General features: G+C 36.0%; 1 protein-coding gene across 20 annotated transcripts in view; it reads right to left on the bottom strand.

Moving 5' to 3' along the window:
• The window catches only part of LOC117220538 (uncharacterized), a 175,687-nt gene that overhangs the window by 111,855 nt on the left and 41,342 nt on the right, over positions 1-22,490 (bottom strand). For all 20 annotated transcript variants that reach the window (XM_033470596.2, XM_033470576.2, XM_033470578.2 and 17 more), the window contains exons 3-7: positions 4,474-4,575; positions 2,410-2,542; positions 1,794-1,957; positions 757-912; positions 524-652 (exon numbers count right to left, since the gene is read on the bottom strand). In XM_033470596.2, coding sequence (XP_033326487.1) covers positions 524-652; positions 757-912; positions 1,794-1,957; positions 2,410-2,542; positions 4,474-4,575 — 684 coding nt within the window. The remainder of the gene's footprint in view (positions 1-523; positions 653-756; positions 913-1,793; positions 1,958-2,409; positions 2,543-4,473; positions 4,576-22,490) is intronic.

The raw sequence follows: 22,490 nt of genomic DNA, 5'->3' as shown, positions 1-22,490 counted from the left end.
CGAACGGAGCTATTACATGTCCCTCAGTTTTCCTTCTCGAGCTACCCAATTCTTGTACATTTTAAAATGAAGCTATCGCAAGATTCGTGTTTGACGAAGTCGTTGCAAGTTACATAATTCTTATTCACGTTTGAGCGGAACTCTGTTACAAGTCATACAATTTTTATGTAATTCAAAATGGAGCTATTACATGTCCCGCAATTTTCATTCGCGTTTGTTCGTGTTTAAATAATTTTCGAATATATTAAAATAATGATAATATAATTTAATAATTATTATATAATTTAAAATAATGTTCACTCGTGTTTGAACGAAGCTGTTACAACTCTCATGCTCGATACAGTTATTGCGAGTTACCTAATTTTTATTCACGTTTGAACTATTCATTCAATTTTCATTCAAGTTTGAATGATTAACGGCTCACTCAATTTCTATTAATCTTAAATTATCATCGTTGCGAACTACGTGGTTTGAAATCATTCCAAAGGATCCTCGACCCTGTTTTATGGTGAAAACAACTTGCCTTTGCAGCAAAATTAACATCGGCCCCTCTGTCGTAAAGCAAGGAAGCAATTCGGTCGTTGCCATAGTGAGCAGCTATGTGGAGCGGCGTGAAACCGCTCTTCGATGTTACGTCGGGATTGTGATCGTTCTACAACAGAAAATCGAGGCGATGGAATCATAAGCATCCGTTTTCGGTGGCGATACAGCGCCGGATTGCATGTAGGACCTCGGTAACGAATTGTTGCGACATACTTGTAAAAGTAGGGCAGCCGCTTTGCAATCGTCTTTCTTGGCAGCAATGTGGAGGGCAGGCAATCGAACTTTACCACGAGTGTCATTTTCCAATAGAACCGCCACCACCTTGTCGTGGCCCTGTTGCATCGCTACTGCTAGTGGGGTGAAGCCATCCTGCAAACATTCATCAAAATCAGTTAACATGAATTCTCATATCCATCCTGCAATGTGCTTTGGGCGTTACCAATGGTACTTCCTTCCATGACTATGGCATTTTTTAAACTTATTTTGAATATTTTCATTTATAGTATTGAACCATACAGCTAGAAGTATTTATCATTTTATAATAATTTATCTAACTTACAATGGTACTCTAGAAATTTGTAATGGTAATTTCTCTTTCAAGACTACCGAATTTCTTTAACTTAGTTTGGATATTTTCATTTATAGTATTGAACCATATAGCTAGAGAAGTATTTACCATTTCATAATATTTTATCAAGCTTACAATGCTACCCTGAGAACCTCTAATGATAACTTCTTCCATAAGTATAGCATTTCTTTAACTTATTTTGAATATTTTCACTCATAGAATGAAATTTATATATAGAATATTTTCATTTATATATCTAGAATTTACCATATCAATACCCTGGAAACTAACTTCTTTCATGACTATCAAATTTCTTTCATTTATTTTGAATATTTTCATTTATAAACTTGAACTATGTAACTAGACATTTTTACCACATTATGATACCTTCATTCATGACTGAGCACTTTCTTTAACTTATTTTGAACATTTGGATTCATAGACTTGAACTAGAAAGGTTTAACTTTACACACATTTACCTAGACACAAGTATAATAAAAAATTATTTTCTAGTCATCGAAGTAAGTTCCATTTTATTAGCTATATAGTCCCAGGATTATCTTTCACAAGAAACCGATTATTTGAAATTGTTTGCTGAATCGACGGGCTGTAGAAATGTGTACCAAATGCATTTCTCTCAATATTTGAGCGAAGCGATAAGGAATGAATGATATCTACGAACCTCGGTGGCCAATGTTTGATTAGCGCCTTTACTCAAAAGGTATTTGACTACCGAATCATGATTTTCCTGTGCGGCCATATACAGTGGCGTGAACCCATTTTGTGACTGTGCATTTACAGAAGCACCTCGTTGTACGAGCAATTGTACCACCTCCTCCTGTCCAGCTGCAACAAGAAACGCCGTAAACGTTTATCTCGAGCCTTAAATTTTCATCATTTAAAAACTAGAAGCAGAGTAATTATAATTGCTAGTTCTATCATTATCATATTGCGGATCTTTATGAAAATTCTTATCTTCGCGCGTTCTTTCGAATTGATCAGAAATAAAAAGAAAAACTCTCTTGGTCGATTAAAAAATTACTGATTACAAAAAGAAAAGAAAAATGCCATTGTATCATAATAATTTATAAATTTTCTTGCATTTTAAAACTGTTTGCACGTCGTAAATGCATAAAGACACAAATGCGTATTCGTTAGACTAGATTGCTTGCACAATTTTTCGAGATTTCCTGTGCCAGAATACAATTCGTTTCCTAAAGATCTACAGTCTAATTAACACAATGACCTTGTCCCATATACAAAGAGAAGATTCTGAACAAAAGCGAACGTCCACTCACCAAGAGAAGCTATATGCAACGCCGTGTTTCCCTTTTTGGTGGCGGCGTCGACTACCGCGCCACGGTTAAGAAGTTCTCGGACGATCTCCAAATGTCCATCTTTAGCTGCCAGGTGTAAAGCGTTCAAGCCATTCTGTAATTAATGTATCATCGCATATCTTCCGTTTAGTAGACCTCCGACCGTCAAGATTACGTCAGTTCGAAAAATAAGTTTTACAAGGTTTTCGGACGGAGCACAACAACTAGGTAAAGAGAAGGGTCCGAGAAACGGTTATAGGAGACGAAGGAAATTAGCATGGCGAGCGACACCATAGGGAGGAGCCAACTATTTGCTCGGGAACCGCTAGGAACACGGGCAAACGTTCATCTGGTTGTTCACAGTTCAATAGACCCTTTTTCTGTGACGCAAAATTCGCAGCTGCTCCGGCCACCCCATTTTAGGGGAGCAGAATGAAAAGCAACCCCCGAATTTCTTAAATATAATATCATGCGCTCCCTTCATTCTATTGTGAGCTATCTCTGGAAGCGTGCCGGTTTTTCTAAATAGTTTCCGCAACAGGAGAAATAGAAAACGTCGCTGCACAAATATTTGCATGTGTTCCTTTGATCAAACTTGCGGTATTTGAAATTAGAATTTACTGAATGCAGAAATGTGGATTTTTGAGACTTTGGGAATATGAGTGTTTAGAAATATGCGTTTTATGAGTTTGAAAATGTGAATGCATTAAAATATGCACTTTCCAAGGTTAAGAATCAGAATAAAAAGAAAAGGTGCAGTTAACGAGTTTTGTTGAAAAAGAAACTTTAGCCTCGGACAAAAATTAATCTGTAGTTTACTTAGGACTGTAGATTAATTTTCGAATCTTAGTTTACTTAGGAGTGAGATTCGAAAATATCAGATTACATTTCCGCCGGTTCCGTCAGCGCGCACCGATGGTGATATAAACTGTATATTATAGATATCGCGATCCATCATCGCCGGTGTCGTTAGAGCACATCGTGCTCTGACTGTTAGTGATCCCAGTATCGCGTATACAATGTAAAACGTGATGAATGACCCCGTCTTCGATTGGTGAAGAAGACCACACCAAAAAGGGTATATAAACAGGCGATTTTCAGTCGCCGGTCTCTTAGTTGAATTTGGTCGCTCAGTCATTTCGTACATATACATTCTCTCAAATAAAAGTAAAAATAAAACTTTTAAGAAAAATGTCATATTCATTTAAGAAATCATCCAAGCCATAATCCCGATAAGTTTAAAAATGTGAGTATATAAAAATATATACTCTATAAGTTAAAGAATATGAATAAACATAAATATGCACTGAATGAGTTTAAAAATGTGAAAACATAAAAATGTGCACTTAACGAGTTTAAGAATGCGAATACATAAAAATCTGCACTTCATATAAGTTTGAGAATGTGAACGTACAAAAATGAGCACTTTATGAGTTTCAGAATATGAAGGTGTACAAACGTACATTTTATGAGTTTAAGAATATGAAGGGGTACAGATATACAGTTTACGAGTTTAAGAATATGAAAGGGTACAAATATACATTTTACGAGTTTAAGAATATGAAAGGGTACAAATATACATTTTACGAGTTTAAGAATATGAAGGGGCCCAAATATAGATTTCACGAGCATAAGAATGCGAATGCATAAAAATGTAGATTTTTACAGTTTCAGACTACCGTAAATCTGTCGGAATGCGTATTTTAGGATTGTGAGAGTATGAACAGAAAAATGTATTTATTATTGTAAGAAGGCAAATTCGTTTAAATTGGATAATTACTCTAACATTCGTTACACATAAGATGCAAGTCGCGTAAGATACAAATTACTCCCTGTGAAATTGTTTCTATGAATCGATTAGCGACTCGCTCAAATTTCCCCCATAAAATAATTAACGGTTTGCTCTACAAAGTTTCTCCCATTCTGTGAGAACCGTCGATAACGACATAGGTAATTAAGATAAATATGACAAAGGAATGGAAGGCGGATTCACGAGCTGTAGAAAGTATAGAAACCGTCAGTGGCTAATTAAACATATCGACTTACAGCGTTCGAAGCGTTAATGTCCACTCCCGATTCCAGGAACTCCAAAACCTTTTCCAATTGTCCAGCACGAGCCGCTCTGAGAAACGCTGTGCTGGGATCGCTCTGCAACAATCGAGAAGAAGAGAAAATGTCAGCGGAAAGTTTGCAATCGGATCCGGAGATCGCAATTATTTTTATATGGAGGGGCAACGAGAATCGCATTAAAATAAACACGTAACGGTCGATCGACGGTAAAGAAAAAGCTAGCGGTTAATTGATATCGGCACTCTGCTGTAATACCTTCTTTCATGGTCACGTATCGCTGGCATGCACGATCGTTTCCTGCGGTTGCTTTGTTGCACATCAATCGGATGTGCTCAACCGAGCGAGAAATTTATGAACGCGAGAGGACACTTGTTACAGATTCATTAGTGCGATCGCGAACAACATTCCTGCCGGCGGTCCGGCGGGGACCGTGTACACTCTTTGAAAAATGGAAGCCGAGAGTGCAAACACTACATAAAACTGTATAAGACTGCTTATGAGCGTAGATGAGCGTGATCGATTCCCATACAAAAGTGCCATGTCTTGCTGTGAAACTCTATTATATTCTTGACTCGATTTTGTTGTTGTTGAAAATGCAACTTTTGCACTAAGAAATGAACGAAAAATAGCAAATTGCCATTCGTATCAAGAATTAAATATCTCAAACACGTCTAGGAAGCTCGAGAAAAATCGTTTCCCAACTGAAATCATCGTGCATTGAAAGATCGAAGTCTAATTTTCACGATGATCCTAAAAAATCTAATTAATCTGTGGACTTAAGTGCAAGTAAAAGTAATCTGCGTTAAGTCTAATGAACGATTTTAAGGATCAGGATTTTGTAAATCGACAATTATAAATAAACAATTCGCATAGAGATTCGCAGTTTATATTGTATTTACTTATCTCTTATATTTTTATTCGCGAAATAGTAAGTAACGCAGTAATTAAAATTTGATAGAAAATTATGTGCAAGCTAAATCGTAGCAGTCGCTCGAGAATTCTTTTCTCTCTTCACGGATATACCCAAATTAATCAGAAGCTCAATTTTGATCTTTTCTTTGCACAATATTTCGTGAGCGTTGCAAAAACGCGAACGAAGAAGTACAACAAATCCTGTAACAAAATACTGCTGCTGTTTTAAACTAAAAAAATAGCAAAGCTAGTCTAAAAATATAGCTAAAAATAGGATTTATTTGGGGGGAATTTCGATTTAGATATATAAATTAAATATAATATAAATAGATATACGAATTGAATATGATATATATAGATATATAAATTAAATATAATATATATAGATATACGAATTGAATATGATATATATATAGATATATAAATTAAATATAATATAAATAGATATATAAATTAAATATAATATGTGTATAAATATATAAACTAAATAATAGTAAATTAGTGGCACCATCAGCGGTTGGACTATTATAATAAATTAATCGAAATAATTTGTTAAATATTAACAGATGGTTTCGCACTTGTTATTTAGGGTGACCCCGGTGTACCGGTTATATTGATCAGACTGCAAGGTGTTAATTACTGCATTCACGGATCCCAGCCCCGGATGAAACGAATGATCATGCGGCATTGAATGTAATAATCGAACCGGCCCGACCTCCATTGCGTCGCGACGTCCTCGCGTCGATCGAACGCAATTGGGATTAATCTAAAAATGTAGGTGCGCCACGCCATCCCGTTTATTTCGAATCAGACGGATAAGTAATTAATATAGAGCGTGGGGCGCCGGACTGTCTGACGGAATGAGATGTCACAGTGCCTTTCTGTCCCGCGCGGTCTCCTTCACCCTATATTTTTCGATCAATCTCTCTCCTCCTTCCATCACTTTGTCCCACCCACCCCCGCACTCTTACACTCCCAGTGGGAAAGAGGCGATCGCTGTAGACGTAACTACAGGATGTTCCAGGAAACCGGGACGAAATATGACCTCAAGACATGAAACATCAAGATTCTATCGAGAAAGGATAATTGATTGACCGTAACAGTTGATATTAATTTTTTCAATGGAAAATGTATTACTCTTTGTCGATTTCTAATCGTCTGACACCAAGAGTAGAATATTTTTATAGATTCCAAGGTCTCTACTAATTTGTCAAACGGAAAATATAACTCTTTCGTCGATTTCTAATTATATGACAACGAAAGTGGAATTTTTCTGAAAGATTTCATGATGAAAAATGTATTAAATGTATTAGTATAGATATATATTATAAGTGTATATTAATATGAAAATATATTAATTTGTCAAACAGAAAATATATCTCTTTCGTCGATTTCTAATTACGTGACACCAAAAGTAGGATTTTTCTTTTCATTTTATGGTCACCATTATTTGTCCAGTAGGAACTGTATTCTCTGAAGTCCAGAGGCAAAATAGAGAACAATTGTAAAAATAAAACTGAAACATACAGAATAAACATGAACGTTTATAGCCGAAATTAGTTATAATTAGATTTAATTGAACGAAACTATTAGATTAGTCGTAAAATGCAGATCTTCATACGAAATAAAATTTGGCAAAGAAAGTTCGTTTTCGACTACTGTATCGCCTAATGCATCTGTCTCAATGCATTTAATTCTAAGAATTATCTGATTGAATAAATCTATATTTAATCCTTGCAATTATTATTTTCTTTAAGCAGAAACTATGGACTTCTGCACTTTCTATGGAACACCCTGTATAAGCCATGACACATACATCCTCGGCCTACACACGAGCCAGCGACAACATAAATACGTCTGGCAAGGATATTGTTGAAGCTCGCTATAACTTCCAAGTATTTTTACGAGTTATAGTCTGCCGTCGTTTTTTTCTTCGCGTAGGATGGACCATTTAAACGGAAACCACGGGATATCTCGTTTTCCAGAGATCGTGAATCGTAATCTGATACATCAGCATCCGACTGACTAATGTTTCATGAAATTGTAAAGTGTAGACGGGCGATCAATAATTTTAATATATAACAAATAACGACAACAAATAACAATAAATAAACAAATGACAACAAATAAACAAATGACAACAAATAACAAATATATATTTGCGGAGTATGTATCTGTTACCAGACGAACTTTGAACTTTATATTAATAAATGAGTGCAACAGCGTTATCGGATTAACAATTGTTTATTGATTGCATAGGGTAAACAGAATCACAGTATCCATTAAAAGTGCATCGACACCGGTGTACTCGTTTAATAATATAAGATTTACAGGTTCCTTAATCTAACTTAATAATAAATGCCTATTTAAACAATCTTGATGAGATTATATTAAAAATTATTGAAATAAAGAAGAAAGATAGAAGTAGAAAAATTCTGGATGTTAATCAATTAACAATTGTTTCATTTCTGCAATAATCTTTCTCTTTCTATTGAAATAAATCGTATCTTATAATTTTATACACTTTTGTCTTAAATAAAAAATTGTGAAGATATCGGAAGAATCGAAGAATGTCTTTCTAATGTGTGCAAGTTATTAAAATGACTGAAAGAGGGCATTTTATCAGGCTTAAGTTTCTTATAATTAGCTTAGACAATTTTCATTTTCCATAAAAATCCGCAGTCTACTAATAACGATAAAAATATTTAAACTGCTAAAATATTTAACTAAGGTAATTAGATGAAACATATTATTTGTAACATAAGAAACAGCGAGCAGTGATAATAATACTAATAATAACAATAATAATTGAATTATTATTAAAGGAAGACAAAATGAAACAGTATACAAACGAAAGCCAAAGAAAACTGCAATGGACAATAGTAATTTTTCATGTAATTAATAAGCTTTAAGTTGCACTAATTGAAACTATACAATTTTTATTGCAACAAATATATTTTAATTATATTCCTATGATTTTAATTCAAATAAAAAGCCTGTGTGGAATTATTTTGTCTCGCTTGATATTCTCATCGCAAATAAATAAATGTAATTGCAAAATGCATTACATTAGACTGCGAAGCTGTTAATTAACACTTTATTTACCATTTATTTAATATTTTAATTGCCGTGCTAGCGAAATCTGAACAATCCTTTTTCTGTCATAATATTCCCAAAATAAACGATTAAATAGTGTTGATTTATAATTAAGAACTGTTCAATATATCTCGGCACTTCCGTAGATGATAAAACGATCGCCGTTAGATAACCCGTTAATTAGATGATCATAAGAATCGTTGACGCGAGCACGGGATCCTTTATTTGTTTAGCACGCGTACCGTAACACGCTTTTAACGGGCATTCAGCCGGTGTAAATGTAATTTCCCTGCACATGTAACCGTATCCCCCCCGGCGATCCGCGATGTATTTAAATCCGTCTGTATGTATCTTGTATGCAACTCGGGTGCAAAGAACCTCCTGTGCTTGCAAAGTCCTCCCGTCATGCTTTAAATAATTCAGCGGACCGTTACCCCGACACGTGGACAGCCCCTTCTGTGCCCGGTCTATCCCGTCTTCTTTCACCGTCTCAAACTACCTGCCTCATCCCATTTTTCTTCAAGGTGCGCTGCATCTCTTCCGTACACCGCCGACAAAAGTCCCCGGCGGTCAATGCACTCATCGCCTTTTTCACCATTAGAAACTCGCTTCGGCCAGGGATTTTCGACCGGACGAACGGCTGCGCGCAGCTCGTGTCACGTCACCGTCGTTACTTTTTTATCGTTACAGACCAACGAGGATCTTACACTCTGTTTCCACACTTCGTTGAGAAACCGTTTCTTATTTCGTTATTTATTTATTTGTTTCGTCGTGATCATTTCGATTTTCGATCGACCGAATAATTAAACCGTTTCTCTTTGTATCTTGATTGACCTTGTTCACTCGATAATGAAAATCGAAGAATATATATGCAACTTTCACGATTTAAACTCTCGGTTTGTATAATTGACAATATTCAGGCTATAGAAATGAATTGTTAATTAAAATGAATATGTAACTCAATCTGCAAAAGTGAAAAGTGTCACCGAACGATTATACATACTTTTGAATTATACGTTATATTATTATTAGTTCAAATTAATAAATGAATTATCAATTAATGTTAATATATAACTTGAACTAAAAAAATGAAAAGTGTCAGCGAACAATTATATATTTAAATTATACATTAATTTATACATTAATCATATATAATAGCCATTATTAATTCAAATTAATAATATCTAAACTGTGAAAATGAATTATTAATTGGAATGAATACTATTCGAACTGTAAAAATGAATTATCAATTAAAATTAATATATGATTTGGAAAGTAGAAATATATAATATATAATGAAATCTATAAAATGTACAATTTAATCTGTAAAAATGAAAATTGTCACCGAACAGTACGGCGATCCTGGATACAAGCAGCAATTGTTACGTAAACCGAGGGTTACTTGACCAGATAAGGCGCCCTATTTGTCGAGTACGTTTCAATATATTCCCCGAGGCACCTGCGCATGCAAATGATAATTACATGCGAGTAGATAAGCCTGTACCTGGACAAAGTGGTACAAGTGCAAGCAATAGAGAGCGTACCATCGCCGCAAATGAAAATCCGAACTCCATTAAGAACACTTTTCTTTAATGTAGAACCACCTAGTGGCCGCCGGTCTTCAATTTACTTTTCTCGCTCGAACCACTTGTCCCGGCGCAAGGGTTCGTTCCTAATTACAGGTGCGCGCGCGCTCACGCGTGTGTTTCGCAGACCGTATTTCGCTAAAAAGGTTCGCGTTAATTGGACACCTTCGTTTGCATGCGTAAAAGTGGCCATATCGACGCTCGTTACGAAAAATAACCGGCGAAATGCGGGCAAATGAAACGCCCGCGTTCTCGAATATTTTTTGTCGTACGCACTCCGTCCGTTTTGTCGATTTTAAGAGGAATCTTAATTTATGCCGGCCGGTTGTGTTCGCGTCTGCGGAGAATCGTGGGAGCCGATGGAATTCCTCTGACGTCGATGAATTTTCATTTTCGTGAGAGCGGAATTTTAATTCGGTGCTGCGCGTTATTTTTAGACCGCGGTTCTTTTATGCAAATTCTGATTTTCTCGTTTTACAACAGTCGGAGTCGCAGGAAAGTTTCGTTCGCCGGCTGAAAGACTGCTCATTGCGCGACGAGGATTAAAATGCTGACAGACTTTGTTAATTTATACGTTTTCCTTGCATTTTTTAAAATATGCAACTGCATAATATTAAATATAATTATATAACATAATAATATTAAATATAACTATATAATATATAATATTAAATATAACTATATAATATATAATATTAAATATAATTATATAATATAATAATATTAAATATAACTATATAATATATAATATTAAATATAACTATATAATATATATAATATAATAATATTAAATATGAAAGGTGACAATAAAGTGGCAATAAATAATAAAAAGTGGTAATAAATATATTAAATATAAAAATTAAACATATTAAACATAAAAAGTTCGTAAACTTTTACGAAACACTATGTACATATACGTATACGTATCTACTAGATTATGCATAAAATGAAATGACTGAATTGATTTATAACTGCACGAGGTACTACGATGCAAATACAGCTGCGAGCAGCAATACATAAATTCTCGATAATTTACGGACACTGCAATAAATTCATCGTGATCAAATTTTACATAAAAATCAATTTCACTGTTACTCAAAATTAATTACAATTTATAGTTCGAATCGAATCCAATTCAAAGAAGAAAGAATACAAGAATGAATGTATTAAATGCATTTCTAGAATGCAGCTTAAGATACTTCGAAATTCGTTCGCAACTTAACGAAACATAATTGCACGGACACGGATGAACAAATCGCGCAAAAATGCGCGAACGCGCCCGCGAAGTGCATAAAATCTCCATAAAAACTTTAAACGATCCGCACCGCGTTCCCCGCATAGATATAAATCCAGTTAGACGTTGATTAGAAATGCAATCGCCTGATACGGCAATTATCCGTTTCATTGCTACCTAGAGCAGAGATATTGACAATTTCTGCGGATAAGAGGCCGTGATCACGCGGATCGGCGTGCATCGTGTATGTGCTCGTGATGCAACAAATTTATGAAATTCCTGGCGGGAAGAAGACAGGCAAGCATTTCGTTATTACGTCTGATCTTCTCCCCGGAGGCGAAATAATTGATCCGTTCTAAGAAAACCGTCGTAGCTAATGACTTACGCGCGGGTGAGTACCCTCGCAACGCTGTCTGGCCAGTGGCGCTTTAAGGGTTTCTACAATCCCCCAGGGAAGATGAAAGGAGTCTAAACATAGAACAACGGCGTCGTTTAACCCCCGCCATCAAGCCAGTTTCAAAATCTATTATCATACTACGTTAATATCCCCGATTAAAGAAGAGTCCGGTCAATTATCGCCTCGATGCTTCCGGCTCTCAACTATCGCCGGCTCCGAGAGATGAGCCTCTTAGCTGATAAGTGGCCTAAGTCCAATGTTATCAAAAATTAGTTGATTATAGGAATAGTTAGTGTTAAGTGTATTGGTTTTATTTGATATTTAAAACTCGTGTATATCTATGTTAATATTTTATGTTAATGTCGTACAAGTTAATGTCTCAATTTCAATTTGATTAAATATATTTCTTTAATTGTATGCAATTTTTGAGACTTTTGGCGCGGAAGACAAAGCGTTAAATGATGTTAGAATATTGCAATAAAGATATAATCTGTCCTGTGAAAAAAATGTCCAATTTTCGTTTCAGTTTTAGATAAGAAAGTTGAAGAAACGTCATTTTTTTAATTCTTCTATCATGCCAAGCAATTGTAGTTTTCAGAAACAATTTTTTAGCCATTGTCTAGTAAGCTAATTCCTCTAACATCCAAAAAACAATTAGATCGCTTGGCCTAGTCATAAAAAAAGTTATACCATTTCAAAAGGTTTACGAATACTTTGTAACGTACACCTAAAAATCGAAGAACAGTTTGCATTCAGAAAAATCGAAGAAGAATTTGCATTCGCTAAAATCGAAGGAGCTTTTGCATTGACAAATTCGACGGTGTCTTTGCATTGAAAATTAGAGTAAGATCGAAGAAATCTTTCCTCTGAAAAACAGAGTAAGCCTTTGCATTCGCGAAATTCGAAGAGATAACATTGAAAAGTAGAACAAACATTTGCATTGACAAAATACGAGCCTCTGCTTAATTAAAATCGAAGAAGAGTTTCCCAATTGACAAAATTCGAAGAATTCTTTGCATTCAGAAAAATCGAAGAAGCCATTGCATTCACGAAATTCGAGGAGATAATATTCAAAAAAATAGATCAAGCCTTTGCATTGATAAAATTCGAAGAATGCTTTGCGTTCAGAAAAATCGAAGAAGCCTTTGCATTCACAAAATTCGAAGAAATGAAAGAAGAAAAGGGAAAGATCCAAGAAACCTTTGCAATGAAAAATAGATACTTTGCATTCACAAAAGTCCAAGAAAAATGCATTGAAAAATAGCGCAAAGCATTCGCAAAAATCGAAGAAACGTTCCCATTGGAAAATAGACTAACCTTTTGCCTTCGTAAAGAAAACCTTTTTGCATTAAAAAACAGACTAACTCTTCGCCTTGCCAAAAATCTTAGAAAATCGCAGAAAATTCAGTAATGACACAACCCACTTAGCTTGGAATATTTTCGCGAATTCCGCGAGCACTGTATCCCCCCGGCTCCGACAATCGAGCGATCCTGCCGAGGTCAAACGAAGGAACAACGGGAGCAAGTGATTATTTAATTGTTTGAGATTTCGGGTGGCCGAGTAATTGATCCGGGCGATGAATATGCAGATGGCGGGCCTAGCCGCGTGCACGTAAACAAAGAATGTCACCGGCTAAATATAGTTCGTGAGGTCAGGGCCGTGAATAATTCGCGATATCGGCTGCACGATTATTCCACGTCAACCTGTATTTCCGGTTGGTGGTCTCTGCAACGTGAACCCGGCTCCGCGGTCATTCGTACGCGCTCTACGGCTGCAGGAGTCGGCTCGGTTGCACGGGATCGCTATAGTTAGCTTGGTGCGCCGCCAGAAATTGCAGTAAGACCCGCGCGAGCTATTATGCCGCGCCATCATAACACACTTCGGCAAACGGCGAGGCCTATCGACGGAACAGAATTCCGACGGTACGGTGTCGTTAAATCTGCGGACGCTGCGGAAAACCCGAAGATCTTCGGCGAATCACGCCGTTTTCTCGCTAGCCGATGTTTACGAAAGCGCTTCGTCCAAGGACGACGTATAACATCGCGCTCAACGTTTTATTTCGTCGAATTCTTCCGGGCGGGTTGCGTTCGATTTCCACGCGTCTTTTTATACGGGGAACGAATATTTCAGATGGAGAAACGTATTGACGATGATTATACCGCGGATTTTACGCAATCGTGGCAAGAATGAATAGATCAAATTTAAAGCTGTAAATTATTATTAATTTTTTTTTTATTTTATATTAATTATTATTAATTAATATTATTGAACGAGAAACGACATTTTCATCTAACTTAGGTTTCTCACAATTAACTCGGATCATTTCTATTTTACACATAAGATCCGCAGTCTAATGATGATTAGGCTGCAGATTTTACGCACTCACGACGAAAATGAATACGTCGAATATCAAATTGTAAAGTAACTAGACGATTTTGTGGATATTGTTACGTTATTTTTAGCTTATTGTAATTATTAAAAGAAGAAAGCCATTTCCATCTAACCTCGGTCTCTTGCAATTAACTTTTATTATATCACTTATATTATTAATGTTATTATATTAGATATTATTATTAATAACTTTTATAATAACTTTTATTATATAACTAACAATTTATTTTGCATAAAGATTCGCAGTCTATTAATAACTAGAGCAGTCAAATAAAAATTTGTTTCTTTGTTTCATAATTTCAGTACATTGAAAATAATGGATAGATGTCATTAAATTCGAGTAATTTTACCTATCTATTTTTCTTGTAAATCCATAAAATCTGAATTACTATACAGCGAATTCTTATGCGAAATGAAAATTCTCTGCATTAACTGCAAGATACAGAATTCTTTTCTAATCTTATTTTTATAACAATGTAAACACCTTCGCGTAGGATTGGCCTCAAAATATTCTAAACAACTTGAAATTTGAGACTATGTTATAGTTTTCGCTAAAATCACAATTTAAATAGCCAATGGTCACTACTTTTTACGCGCGATAAATACAAAATCCTCCATTCAACTCGCAGACAAATATTAGCAACTGTAATTGAGCAGAAAACTAACTTTCATCCGTATAAATAATAATTTGTCGGTCAGGAGGCCATAAAAGCGAAAGAAATATCGCGTGAAAGCTGCGGCGAGGATGTTTTTTCGCGCGGAAATAAGCGTCGCGAAGGAATTTACGAGAGGAAGGAGCCGGCCTGAATGGAGACCGCGGAAATTAAAGCCGGCAAAGGCAGAAGGACACTAATCAGGGCTACGACAATGGGTAAAAAGGAGGCCGGGTTCGTTGACTGGGCTAGGAGGCAACAGACGATGGAGTACGGATAACAGGAAGCAGAAGAAAACCGTGTGGGAGAGCGAAAGAAGAACGGGGAGGAAAAAGAAGAAAAGAGTGGCTCTGGCGACGCGAGCTTCGTTCGAGGCAGTTCGTAGCATAATCGAGTGAGCAACCAATCAAGCTAGCAGCACGTCCGTGATCCGATCGATGATTTAATGTAACGGAGAATTACCGGTCTCGCGGTGACACCGGCGAGGAGACTTGTCCCAGAGAAAAATAGATGACTGCATCGATAAAAATGCTGCGGGCTCTTTCCACGATGAATCTAATTGCCGGTCGGTCTCTTCGTCGTATCCGTCCGGTTTTTGTTTGTTTACCGAGGGACTTCCGGTTATCCGGCGCTGCTTTAAAAATGGCGAACTTATGGGTCAAGGGGGAAAATAGTTTTCACGCTTTGGTCCCGCTGGAAAGATTATTAATAGGCCACTTAACGACGAGGCTTCGTAAAGGAAAGTTTAATTTCAGAGGCTGTTAGTTTTGCTAGCGTTTGAAAGTGCCTGATGTTTGATAAGAGGGCGGAAACTATCGAAATGGAGGATGACAAATATTAGGATACTGTTTTCGCTATTTGGACGTTATTCGAATTGTTTCGAATAAATATTTATCTAAGGTAATGTTCGAATATTTTGTTCGCGTAACATTCGTTCATTATTCGCCATCAATTATTCTATTTTGTATTTTCGAATAAATTATTCGAATATAGATTGTAAAATCATTCGAATGATAATGCGAGTAAATTATTCTGATAGTGATTGTAAAATTATTCGAATAATAATGCGAATGAAAAATCTATGAAAATCTTGAAGTAGTATTTCAAATAATATATATATATATCATTCGTTGTTATTGTCTCATTATACATTCAGTCAGATTCTCTTCGTCGAATTGTTCTCAATTGTTTCACCCGATAGACTTTTCAGAAGACGTATATCTACTGCTTAATTCGTAGAAACATAATACTGCTGAATGAGCATGATACTTAACACTATTCAAACTGCACAAACTCGATACTAATTCTTGCAAAACAGTATCGATGCTTGTTTGATATTAATGCTTGCACACACTTAATATAAATGTTTGAATAAACTTAATATTAATGCGTGCACAAACTTAATACTAATGCTTGCACATAGTTAATATATTAATATTAGCTTCCAAAAACTTAATATATTAATATTACACAAGCATTAACTTGCACAAACTTAATATATTAATATTGTACAAGCATTAGCTTAGACAAACTTAATATATTAATACTGTACAAGCTTGGAAACTTAATATTAATGCTTGCACAAACTTAACATATTAATATTGTACAAGCAGTAGCTTGGGCAAACTTAATATTAATGTTTACACAAACATAATATTAATGCTTGCACAAACTTAATATATTAATATTGTACAAGCAATAGCTTGGGCAAACTTAATATTAATGCTTACACAGACTTAATACGTTAATATTGAACGAGCAGTATCTTGGGGAAATTTAATATTAATGCTTGCACAAACTTAATACCAATGCCTGCACAAACTTAATATATTAATATTGTACAGGCAGTAACTTTTCACAAACTTAGTATATTAATATCATACAATCATCAGCTTGCACAAACTTAATATTAATGCTTGCACAAACTTAATATTAATGCTTCCACAAACTCAATACCAATGTTTGCACAAACTTATTATATTAATATTGTACAGGCAGTAACTTTTCACAAACTTAGTATATTAATATCATACAATCATCAGCTTGCAGAAACTTAATATTAATACTTGAACAAACATAATATTCATGCTTGCACGAACTTAATATTAATGCTTCCACAAACTTAATACCAATGTTTGCACACAAACTTTACACCGATGCCTGCGCAAACTCAACATCAATGCCTGCACAAACTGCGCCACGGTATTAATGACGATCAACAGAGCAACGATGCCACCGTGACTAGCGTGTCAACAAACGAAGGGGTTTGGCAAGTTCATTGTGTTTGGCTCTGATAACTATTTCATGAAAGAGCTTGTCGGCCGTTGGCACCGGTTGTATAATTAGTAACGGTTGTAGTGGTTTTAACAGCGAAATGTCAGCGTAGAACAGTGGTAGTAACAAATTGCAAGTAATATGTGCAACGTAGGAGGAAGAGCCTCGCGTAGTCGCGCATTAAAACAATAACTTCGTTCAGACTGCTCGTGTGCGCGTCTCCATGCGTGTAAATAGGCTACATATCTCTAAAAATACTCTATTCTCTCTCGTTGCACTTCGCCGCGCTAATTAACTATTACAATTGAAGTCAACGAAAACAAACGACAGAGATGTCTTTGATTCGATTTGATTAAACCCCACAAAAATGTGGACCATTAGGACGTTTCTGAGAAAATACTCTAGTGGGATCATTAGCTCAAATTTCTTGAGGGGAGGGGGGTTATATCGTAGCCATTTACGGCCCGTATACATTCTCTGAATTGACATAAAGCATTCCGGGCTTGAGCCGCTCGCAAATTGTCTTCCCACGTTTTTCTATTGTATAAATTGTACTTTTATTTTTGCTTCAAATGTGTTTGTTCTTTTATTGTTACATTTAATTAATAATATCCAAATTTAGGAGTTACGAATTGCGAATTGCGAATTGCGAATTGCGAATTACGAATTACGAATTAGGAATTAAGAATTACGAATTAAGAATTAAGAATTACGAATTAGGAATTACAAATTATGAATTAAGAATTACGAATTATGAATTAAAGATTACGAATTATGTATTAAGAATTACGAATTACGAATTATTAATTATAAGTTACAAATTACGAATTATGAATTAAGAATTAGAAATTGAGAAATTAGAAACTACGAATTACGAATTAAAAATTAATACTTGAACTATAAACCTATCAAGTCAGGTGACAATAAATTGCATTTATTTCGTCCCATTCACCACTTTTCTTCCAATGTATGAATTAATTAAGAAATTTCTCTAATTTCTTTAATTTCTGGCAGCAGTATCTCTTTAATCTCCACTAAAGAAATTTCATTAATTAAGAGACTCGTCCGACTATTTTCTCCGGAAGAGTCTTTTACAATTCGAGCAACTTGAAAACAAGAAATGTGAAACCACAGTGCCAATACAAATCGCCGCCATTATATAGAAATCCCCGCAGACAACGATTACCTTCGAAACCGCGCAATTCAATGGAAAAGTTTACAAAACCATTCCGTCCGACCGCAGCAGCACAACGATAATTCTAATTAGTCCACAGCATTTTACCAGATTACCGGGCAAGCTTTCGGGAAGCCGACCACAGGCCACAAAATATGTTTACCTCGCCGTGCCCACGGCGGACGAAAAAGCAGAGCGAATGCCTCGCGCTTAATCAAGAGCCGCAAAACGCAGGCATGTCGAACTTGCGCGTAACCCGCGGCGGTTAAAAATACCCGCCGAGGTGCGAAAACGTCGCGAGACAGCGTCGTCTCCGCCGTCTCCTTTCTGCATAATTGTTTTTCCTTCGACGTACTAAACGCCGAAGCTGCCGCGCTCCGTTCCCCGCGGCTCTAATTAAATTTATCAATGCCGAGCTGAGAATCCGCCGGCGGCCGTGTTCCCGCGAGTCCTCCCGGGAAAAACTTCCCACGAGCGGGTCTAGCCCTCTCGCGAAACAATATCTTTGGCAATGATCTCCGAGTTGGCGTCGTTTATCAATGAAGACGACGCGGAATGCTTGGAACGTATTATTGGCCCTTGGGAACGGAGATACGGTAGACGTGGCTTGCACATTCTACACAAGTGCACTATGCGTCGTTACATTTCGAGATGACGCGGTTTTGCAGGGCTTGCGAGAAAGTGTACTTCGTTGGGGAAATTGTTGAATATGAGTTTTAGGGAGGACACGATTTTCTTTTAACACGTTCCGTGCCACGTGTACCATCGATGGTACACGCTTGCATGTTTGCTTAGTGAACTGAACAAATTGTTTACAAGAAATTTAGAACCGAAGAATCAATTTCCACCGCAAGAATGGGCGTTGATAAGTTTTTGTTACGTTGTTATGTGTACGAGAATTAATAATTGCACGTAATACATCAAGTTTTAGTAAAATATCAAAGTGTGAAGATTCGAGTAAAAAAAGCTCGGCACGGAACGTGTTAACGGAGAATTTCTTGCGGCTCTTTTAATGGCGAATTTAAGAGAAATTTGTAATTTCCTTAAACAATATAACCTTATACAATATTTTATATGAACTGTCTGGTTTAAAGCATTGATGAATATATAAATAAATAAGGCACTCTGCATCGTCGAATTACGAAATATTGCTGCATGCTAGTGTTCTGACGAAAGTATAGTTTGTTGTAAAAATGATTAAGTTTGTTTATTGGAGGAGACATTTCGTGTGAATAAAATTTTATTTTATTTATTTTATTTCGTGTGAATACAATTTGATTCGACACTATCGAATCAAAATTTATCTGGATAAATATTTATACGAATAAAATTTCACTCGAACAAGGATTCGTTCGAATAAGAATTTATTCATGCAGATATTCATACGAAAAATAATTGATTCGAATAAAAATGATAGCATATGATGTTCTCGATATATATATAGTTTATTGATTTACATTTCTTCCATGATAAAGAATTTTTCGAATTATTCAAACAGAGACATATTCGAAAAAAAGGACCATTCAAATAAAGAATTATTCGAATAAATAGATGGAATAAAGAATCGTTCGAATAAATAGACAATAATTTATGACGAATAATTCGGATAAAATATATTCGACTAGAACAAATGCATTGAGATAATTATCCCAAATAAATATTTATTCCAAACAATCCGAATAATACCCAACTCTGATATACATATACAATGTACACCCGAACGAAGAGTTCGACAAATAATCACTCAATTAGCTCTGCAATTCTATTATTTAAATCAAACATGCACGTTATCAAAACATTTTCCATGACTTTGTTTCGCTATTTATGCGCCTACTATCCTACAATTCTTCCATATTATCGGTGCCATCGATTATACAAGGTAGTCTCGGCGCACATTACATACCTCGGATAATTGAACAAGTTTCAGAAAAGGATAAAGTAACCGTGCTCGATGGAAACACGTTGGGCGTTACTACGATATCCTGCAGGATATCGTGCATGTGCAAATAGAAGCCGGTAAACGCTCGGGACGGGCAATTGAAAATGCATAGCGAGACCTGCCGACGGCAATTAGGCAAGTCCCTATCAAATGAATTCGCCGAAGACCGTAGTTTCGCTTTCGGGCCGGTGTGCTCGTGCAGGATCGCCACTTGCATAATCGCGATACATTAGAGACGACGAAATGACATCACGTCCACGAGAGCGTTGAGGTCATCAGGTGGCTGTCGACTGCCTCGATATTATACAGGTTTTTACGATGATTTCGCCGCGGCCTCGCCTCGCAGCCAAGATGACGCCACGCGTGTGTGAACGCTCGTCGATACGAACTCGGCCGATTTACTGAAAAAGCTGATCCACTCTGCCGTGCTATACAATCGACGGTGTAAGAGGCACATGCTCCTTCGTATCCATGTGTGCGTGCGCGTGTGAGAGAGAAAGAGAGCTCTCGATTACGTACTAACAACACGCTATAAATAGAGAATGAGACTCCGTCTGGAGAAATGATCGCGGATCCGCCGGTTTTATCGACCAATCACGGTCAGATCTAACGCAGAACTTGGGATTCTCATGTGCCAGCGTCCGCAAATATTTAGGTACACTCTTCACGTTGTTCCGAGTGAAAGAGCTGCTTCTTGTATTAGGCGCATTATTTTTTTATTTATGCCTGTTTGGTACATAATAAATGGTTTGTTCGTGGATGTTTATGGCACAGAACTATGTTTTATTTATGCTTGTTTAACCTACAGATTTTTATAAAGAATGTATCTTTTTATTAATGGTTGCTATACATTTGAATTGTGCAAGATTTTTAACTAAGTCTCATTTATGCCGATTCATGCTTTCATATTTTTCGTTTGCATGAAATAATGTTGACCATCTTAACATTACTTTTAATAGAGGACAGGAGAAAGAGACTTTTTTTCTAATTTTTCATGTAACAATGTTTCTATTGAAAGGGTGAAAACTCATCTTCGATCGTTTGAATCGAATACTGTTTTTAATAAAGGAGCAAAATTTCAGCTTTGAACATTTTTAATATTTGGCACAGTTTTACTAAAAGTGTTAAAATTTACTTTTGGTAGTTCAATGTACGTAGAAAAGGAGTTATCCGATACAAGGAAAATTGTAATCGAACGTAGAAAAATGTTTTTCAACCTATATTAACATTGCTTTCTTTGTAATCGCATTATGTGACATAAAAGAGAGTTTTTAAATGTACAAAAAGATCAATGAATCGATGAATCGATTACAATACATCAACGTTGTAATAATCGCATGCCAATATAGACACAAAAAATGTATGAAAGAAAATCCTTGCACTTCGATGCGCTTTTATACAATCATTAATTACTAACGGATTGTAATTTACTGAACACGGTAACAGAATTCGATGTTTAAACTTTCAAATGTGTGAAAATCTTCGAAAAGACTTGTTACTGTTAAATTGTGAGTGTAAAAAATTTTAAAAAGACCTGTTAGCGTTAAACAATATAATATAAAAAATTTGAAAAAGCCTTGCTAGCGTCAAAGTCTGAAACCAACTAAAATAAATTTATATAAAAAATCGATTGCAATGTAAATTTATATCGAAATCTAATTAAAAGTCTAAAGTATTAAATTTCAAAATTCAAACATTTGAGAAAAGATCATATTAGAGAAAACAATTAATTAGAAGAGGGTAGATGAGATCTGCAAACACAAATCATTATAAAAACGGCACTCGTTGCAGAATACCAGACTTAGAAGATTGATAAACGTCTTCGTTTATTTCTGATCCCGCGGATCACGTTCGCGATGTTTTCCTAAAATGAGCCGTGAAATGCAAAATGCAGAAAGTGGATTGAATTACCGCGTAGAAAATTCTTATCCGCGGAGCGGTAATTACCACAAGTAAATAATACACCGTGAGGTAACTATAAAAAGCGGTAACGTCCAGCTCGTAAAACACGTTTCATCCTTGCTAGCCTTAATAATAGGACGCTCAAGATCGTATCGTTACCGTTAGAATAGTTGAAGCACCGGATACACTCGCTCAAGAACCACTTACTTCCTCCCTACCGTCACCGACGACCTACCAAATTTCATATCCTCTGCCTTTTGGACACTGTCCAATTTCCAGAATCTCTTTACGTCAGGATTGTCATCCTCGGAAAAAAACGGCAGAATCGATTACTCTTCTCGAGAGACAGCTTGATTGGACGTTAGCTGTTCTACTGAAACGATTCTTAGAAATCAGCGTCTACTCTTGCTGAAACGTTAGCCGAGCCAATAAAA

The sequence above is a fragment of the Megalopta genalis genome, chromosome 2 (assembly GCF_051020955.1).
Source record: "Megalopta genalis isolate 19385.01 chromosome 2, iyMegGena1_principal, whole genome shotgun sequence".
Classification (NCBI taxonomy): Eukaryota; Metazoa; Arthropoda; class Insecta; order Hymenoptera; family Halictidae; genus Megalopta; species Megalopta genalis.
This window is presented reverse-complemented; position numbering and strand designations above follow the sequence as displayed.